The sequence below is a fragment of the Setaria italica genome, chromosome III (assembly GCF_000263155.2).
Source record: "Setaria italica strain Yugu1 chromosome III, Setaria_italica_v2.0, whole genome shotgun sequence".
Lineage (NCBI taxonomy): Eukaryota > Viridiplantae > Streptophyta > Magnoliopsida > Poales > Poaceae > Setaria > Setaria italica.
In genome coordinates this window covers 19,473,753-19,481,094 of record NC_028452.1, presented here as the reverse complement: position 1 = coordinate 19,481,094, position 7,342 = coordinate 19,473,753, and the positions used below count along the sequence as shown (strand labels likewise).

The window sequence follows — 7,342 nt, the reverse complement described above, 5'->3', positions numbered from 1 at the left end:
ATGTTGAACCGTCAGCCTTACGCCCTTATCTCGCGGCTTCATGGCTCATCCTTTGTGCCTGATCTGCGTCACGTCTTGGGCTCTCTCGGGTGCCATAGCCATAGCTAGTGCCATATAAGTGCATGCTGCATCGTCGTATCGATGATTGTTCGAATTCAACCGTATACTGTTGGATTCAAAAATTTCCCTGTTCATAGGGAGTAGATAATTTACCTTCAAGATGCCGCCCCCCACTTTGAACAATGAACCTCAAGTCTAGTCAAGTGATTCCACGTCTTTGTTCATTGCATCTGCTCTCTGACATGAGTAGTACATGTCATCCCCACCTCTCATGTGAGTTCTGACTGCACCCCTGCCTGGAGTCAAAGACACTATGAGCAGGAAATTATTGAAAACCTCTAGCACCATGTGATGGGCAACTACAAAATAGCGAGGATTGACGATCACTGTACGACGGCAGTAAAATAGAGCAAATCTGTTCGAGCTTCCAACAGACATCTCTGCGATCCACAAATTATAAACTGAGGGTAGAGCTCAATGCTCTCGTAGAATCCACCCGTAATTAACCCTCCTCCACCGTCCACTCATTGCCGCCATATTTAACCAACCCCATGAACCATCACAAAAACAAGCTCTGAATTCATTTATGATTTAACCATAGTACTTAACAAAAGTTACGCAACAAATCCATCACCAGGGGGTGTACTTGTATATATAAAAGTGCATAATTGTGAGCATTTTGCATCGACATCAGAGGCCACGAGCAGAATAAACATTTCTGGCCAAATCTTGGATGCTTCCACAGGGCTCACCTACTCGATTGTCCATGGCCGTGTCCTGCATGCCGAGCACTTGAGGATCGCCACCGGCTCCACTCAAATCGCGAGCAACTCCCAAATTAGCCACTTCAGGCCTCCATAACCAGATCCGAGCAACAAGGAAGGAGAGAGGCATGGATGGCTACAGCAGCCTCGCGTCGTCCCTTCCGGTGGCGGTGGTGGCGGTGGACGGGCACCACGGGGCGAGGGGGGCGAGGCCATCGATGGAGCTGACCAACACCAAGGAGACCAAGGCGTGGGAGGGGCTGGCCATCGGCGCGGTGACGCTGGCCCGGACCTTCTCCACGGGCTCCCACCGGTTCTGCAGATCCGGCAGCGAGAGGAGGAGCCGGAGCCGGAGCGGCCTGCCGAGCGCGCTGAGGCGGGCCTTCTCCATGCGGCGCTTCCACCCCGCGGGCCCCGGCGGCTGCGGCGCCGGGGACGGGTACTGGAGGATCCACGACATGGACGGGGACAGCGACCGCGGCGATGACACGGTGGAGGAGCACGGCGAGAACGAAGCGGCGGCGGGCGAGGAGGCGGAGAACAAGAAGGCGGAGCAGCAGCGGGACGAAGATGCTGCGAACTCCGCAGTAGCGGAGAAGGAGGATGCCGAGGGGAGGACGACGACGACAAAGAAGAAGCGGGGGGGCATCTTGAAGGCGTGCAGGAAGCTCTTCCGGTTGTAAATAGCACCAGACAGTGATTCCCTTCCCTTTTTCGACCTGCTGCTGTGAGGGTACTGGATTCTGCAATGTCGAGCTGCTGCTGTAAGGGTACATGTGTGCCGATGGCCCCGCGAGGTAGCTGATCCTGATGACCTGATCTCGTGGTTGCTGGATATTGCCGTGTTTGTGATCGTTGTCGTTTTAGATCTTCTTGTTGTTGGTTTTGTAATCAGGAACAGAAAACCAAAATGATCATAGATCATACTGAAATCCTGTGAAAGCATGCTCGTGCGACTGCCTGCGTCTGTGTGCTCCATGGCGAGCGAGCAAGCAAGAAGCAGCTTAGACCTTGACGAGGTGGTCTAAGACGCCATCACGGGAGTCAAGCGTGCTAATGGAAGCTCGTGCGCAATCTCAGTGTCGGGCGGGCACCACGGACCCACTACTGTTGGGTTGTCGTTCGTTCGCCGCGAACCTTTTTGGTTTTGATTGGACCGAGACTCCGAGAGGTTCTTCCCTTCGGACTGGCAGCCCAAGTGCGATCTCCCTGAAGACGGGCCCGGATCTCCGTTGTTGGGCTATGCATAGGCGAGGCCGCCCAAAACGAAATTTTTTTTATCACGCCCGATGCGTTTAGCTTCTAAGCTGAATCCAGTTGGAAGGAACTCTGAATTTTTTTTTTCAGATATAAGCGATCGAAGTGATTCTCTGAAATTCTCTGAAATGAACTAGGGATTGGGAGCTGGAAAAAACTAACTTCTTCTGATTTACTTCTTGCATCGAAAATCTTTATCCCTAAAGTTTATCATAGAAAATAAAAAAGAATCACTTTCAGCCATAGAATCACTTCTCTCAGAAAATTAAAGGTGGAGCTCTATCAAATAGGCCTAGTACCAGGCTGCATAGCAATTCCAAGTTCCAACTCCCGGCGAGCGCATATGATTCCCTTTATAGCGGTCTCCAACTCAGTTGCTAGCTTCCAAACGAAATGCACAGAGTAGTTCCTCCATTTAGGGGGTGTTTGGATACGAGGTGTTAACTTTAACAGTGTCACATCGGATGTTCGGATGCTAATTAGGAGAACTAAACATGAGCTAATTATAAAACTAATTGCAGAACCCTGTGCTAATTCGCGAGACGAATCTATTAAGCCTAATTAATCCATCATTAGCAATTGGTTACTGTAGCACCACATTATCAAATCATGGACTAATTAGGCTTAATAGATTCGTCTTGTGAATTACACTCCATCTGTGCAATTAGTTTTGTAATTAGCCTATGTTTAATACTCCTAATTAGTATCCAAACATCCGATGTGACAGGTGTTAAACTTTAACACATGGTTGCCAAACATGCCCTTATTTTTATAAGACGTGATATGACATGGCACGGTCTTCCAAATTACACTTTGACCTCTAATTTATTTTATGTTATTATTTATGGCTATAAACTCATAATCATTGAAGAATATATTTGATTACAAATCTAACCATTTCAAGTTTACATCATAAAAATAAAAAAATATTAGTTAAATTATTGGTCAAAGATAACAACTTTTGAATCTTGATATACGCATACGCCTTATACATATAAACAGAGGGAGTATCTGCTAGTGAAATTTATCAGTATCTTTTTGTTTTTTGAATTTAGGATGCTGCTGGACATCTCAGATGCACTCGTTGTCGGATTTGGTGACCGGCATTCCACCATGGGGTTACCCAGGTGGTAGATTTATAGGCGGGGGAGATCGTAAGATAAGAATTTGAATAGTAACACATGAGCGCAAGGTTTAGACACGTTCGGTGTTGGTGTTTTAGACCGGCAACCCGCCTAGGGGGGTACCCTAGGTGGTCTTTTATGCGGTAAGGGTCGTCGAGAATCAAGGAATCAATGGTGACGCAAGGAACACGATTTAGACAGGTTCGGGCCGCTAGATCGCGTAATACCCTACATCCTGTGTGTCGGTTTGTATTTGATGAACTGGAGTTGTCCTCGTGTGTTGAGGTATGTCCTTTTGAGGGGGTCCCTGCCCGCCCTTATATACACGGGAGGGTAGGGTTACAAGTTTGAGTTTTAGTCGGGTACTTTTACAGAGTTCTACTCGGTAATGGCCCGAGTAGTTTTCCATAAACATACTTGACTAGTCCGAGTAGGATACGCCCATCCTTGTTCTGATCTTGTCCGAGTACGTCCCTTGGTGGGCCGTCCAAGGCCTACTCGTGGACCTAGGGTGTATGCCCGACAAGCCCCCGAGTACTTTGTAGTCGTGCGCCACAGTCTTGGGCACTGCGGGCACTATCCGAGTAGCTAGTCATAGAGGTTGCAGACTGAAGTGCTCGAGTACTGTCGCGTGGCTGGAAGGTACTCTTTTTGCTCCTTCGAGTTGTTTCCGTCCCAAGTAATTTTATATGGTAGTGCGATGTCAATCGCACTCCATATGGAGTAGCCCCCGAGCCTTAGGTTGAGTCGAAGAGTCAGGCTTAGGGTCAAACCAGCTTTTGTCCATTTTATCCTTGGAGATCTTGGGAAAAAAGAAAAAACTGACCAACGGGTACGGTACCCGCAGCCCCCGAGCACTTGGGTGATCTCTGTCGTTGAAGTGGTCAGCAGTCCGTTGAAAAGAGTAGCCGTTGAGTGTTAAAGGTGATTAATCTGCAATTAATCTGTCCGTTGCGCAACTGACGCATGGAAACCGGAGTTGGCGGAGATAAAAGTGGAAGGTACCCTTTTGGTTGGTTTTACCCCCTGCAGTAATCAGATCTGTTTTTCTTCCTCCCCTGTGCCTCTGCTCCACGCTTGCCCCGTCGCAATTGCCAAGTACTACCGCCGCCATTGCTCTCCTTTGAGAGAGATCCGGGAGTGAGTGCCTTTTGCTGAGGTTGAAATCGGCGGATGCGCACCAAGAAGATGGGCAAGAAACCCGAGAAGATCCAGGGCAAGGCTCCGGCGGCGGGCAAGGTGAAGTCCAAGAAGGGGAAAGAACTGGTGCTGCCGGCGCCGAAGGTGGGGCCGACAAATCAGACTGCACCGCCGCCGCCTGGAGTGACGTGGCAACATTCGGTGATGAAGGAGGAGGCCGTGCAAGCACTAGTCGATGCCAAGCTTCTACAGCCGAAGTAAATACTCGAGTGGCGCCCAGCTTTTCCAAATGTGTGGCAATTTGAGGAACATCCAGGAGAGACAGTGATGCTTGCACACTTTATGGAGAGGGGGTTGGCAGTGCCCACCTCCAATTTCTTCAGAGGTATCCTCGAGTACTATAAGCTTCAACTTGTTCATTTGAACCCCAATGGTGTACTGCATATGTCTATTTTCGTACACCTCTGCAAAGTTTATTTGGGAGTTTCTCCAAGCCTCGAGTTGTTTAGGAAGTTGTTCCGCTGTAAGCCGCAGCCTAGTGTCCATAGGACAGAAGTCTTTGGAGGCACCGGGTTCCAACTCAGGAACTCGGGCGCATATTGTTGGGGGGAAATATTAACGACCCCCTAAACGCGCAGCTTAAAGAAACAAACATGAAGGCCCAGGCCCATCGAAGTGTGGTCAAGTCTCCGCCTCGCCCGACCCCAGCGTCAGGGTCGGGAGCGCCCGACCCCCCTCCGCAAGGTCTCCGCCTCGACCGACCGCGCCCCCAGGGTCGGGAGCCCCCGACCCTGTACCACGAAAGTTCCGCCTCGCCCGACCTCGAGCGAAGGAGTCGGGCACGTTGAGGCCCATGGGTCAGAATCCTCCTCGGATACGTTCCGCATAGACAGACAAATCCTGTGGGGCCCCCCGTCGGCCTCACCATAAATGCGCCGCAGAGAAGGCAGAGCGCAGGGCGACCGCGCCCCCCACGCAACCCGGCGCAAGTACCCGCGCACGACCCTCCTGTACGAGCTACAATATTGGCGGCCAGCTCCTATTCGTCACAAAGCACTCATGACCTGTGGCGACCGGAGGCAAGCTAGGAGCAGCCCCGTCCTCGGGTCCCGCACGTCCTCGGGCCCTGCGCGAACGGTAGAACAGGCGTGAAGCTCCCCCTCTCTACAAGCTATCGCCAGAGCGGCGGTATCCACCGTCCTCCATAACGGATGGCAGGGTGACGACGAAACCCCCTCATCATGATCTATCCCGATACCTACGAACGTCGAAACAGCTACCTGCGAAGAGCTGCAACACTTGGCATCCGGCGGCCACCCCTTCGGACATGCACGACGGCACGCGTTCAGGGTCGGCAGGACGTCGGGCGCCAGGGGCCTCTGCCCCCCTTCCCGCCAGACCTTTTTACCATCTCACTCTTTACCTTTTACCCGGTTCCCAATTGTAACTCCGGCCAGCCCCTTGCGATATAAAAAGCGGAACCTAGAGCCGGGGAAGGGGGATCGATCGGCAGACCAAGAGATCAACACTTCTCCTAAGAACACGAAAAAGAGACCTGGGGACCAGTCCCTCTCTCGCCTGTCTGTAACCCCCTACTACAGAATCCCCGCGCGGGCAACACGAACATCCCCGATATTGGACGTAGGGCTCCCTTTGCCCGAACCAGTCTAATCCGTGTCTCCCGTGCAACCATCTGAGGCTCACGCGCATAAAAGAAATTTACTAGTCTAAGTCCTGATCCGCTGATCTTGACAACGACAGTTGACGCGCCAGGTAGGGGACCTTTGCGCGTACATCTCCAAGTCTCAGATGGCCAGTCACGATAGCAGCTTCGCTCCGGGCTCCCTGATTCGCTTCGGGAGCCTGGACTTTCTGGCCACCGGAAATGGGATCGAGCTGATCCCTATCCATGTCCTGCCCGCTCGTCCTGCTGCCCTCGGCACCACCGCCAGGACGACGACGAGCGGCCGGACGCCAGCCGGAAGGGCTTCACCAGAAGGATGGCCCTTCGGGCTACGCAACGCCACGGGTGCTTACGGCCGCCTCCTAGCGCGGTCCTTCGCCACGTCACCCGCGAGCAACGAGCCCGCGGGCATGGCAAGGACGGTCTCCGACGCTGGCTCCAGTAACGAGGATCCACGCCCCTCGCGCGAGTGCTTCATGGCTGACGCGCACTCCGAGGGGTCCAACGGCGATGGTGCTGAGGGGAGGCAACGGCCCCCCCCCTCGCGCGCCGCAGCTACGACTGGGGCCCCACCCAGGGCACCAGAGGGCTCTCTGCAACCGGAAGCGCACATGGGCGCATGCCAAGAAGTAGAGCACCCCCGCCACGAGGGGGGAGCACGACAACGAGCGCGCGACGTCCAGGAACGCATCTGTGCGGATGGAGAACGTCCACCGCTCTTTGCCCGCGCCAGCCAGAACATCGCCGCTGCGGCGGTGCTGCTCCGACAGCTCCCCGAGCCGGCAACGCTTGAGGAGCGACGGGCGCGCCAAGAGATGCGTAACCTACTCGAGTGCGCCGCCGTCCAGCAGGCGGAAAGTTCGGCGTCTCGATGACGCGGCCAGAACGCCAGTAGGGCAACGCAGGGCGCCCCCCCGGAGCGGCGGGGGGAATCTGTCCATCAACCCCTTCCGGAGGCGAATCCAGCTGCGACCGCCTAGCGAGCACCGCCACTCGCGATAGGCGAGGCCCGATCCATCCACCAACGCGTCGGTCCCGTTCGCGACGCCCGCGATACACTGAACGCGCGGAGACGCTCCCGCGCGGACAGGGCGGACGGGGCGGACCGAGGCTACCACGTCCACCGTGGCGGATGCTACAACAGCGGGGAGGACCGCAGTCCGAGCCCTGGAGCAGCTGGACCTCGGGCCTTCTCTGCGCGCATCCTGAATGCGCCCTTCCCGCCGCGCTTCCGGCAACCTACGAGTATGGCCAAATACTCGGGGGAGACCAACCCTGGAGTATGGCTCAGCGATTACCGGCTCGCATGTCAG

At 54.2% G+C, this 7,342-nt stretch overlaps 1 protein-coding gene across 1 annotated transcript; it reads left to right on the top strand.

The window, feature by feature from the left end:
- The first annotated feature begins 597 nt into the window (after nt 1–597).
- Nucleotides 598–1,766, top strand: LOC101779444. The gene has a single exon (XM_004961950.3). It carries the CDS (start codon nt 953–955, stop codon nt 1,505–1,507), a length of 555 nt encoding a protein of 184 aa, XP_004962007.1. The 5' UTR covers nt 598–952; the 3' UTR covers nt 1,508–1,766.
- The last annotated feature ends 5,576 nt before the right edge of the window (nt 1,767–7,342 follow it).

Excerpts from the sequence above, each read along its gene's own strand:
- LOC101779444 (XM_004961950.3), top strand. The coding sequence starts at position 953 with ATGGATGGCTACAGCAGCCTCGCGTCGTCCCTTCCGGTGGCGGTGGTG.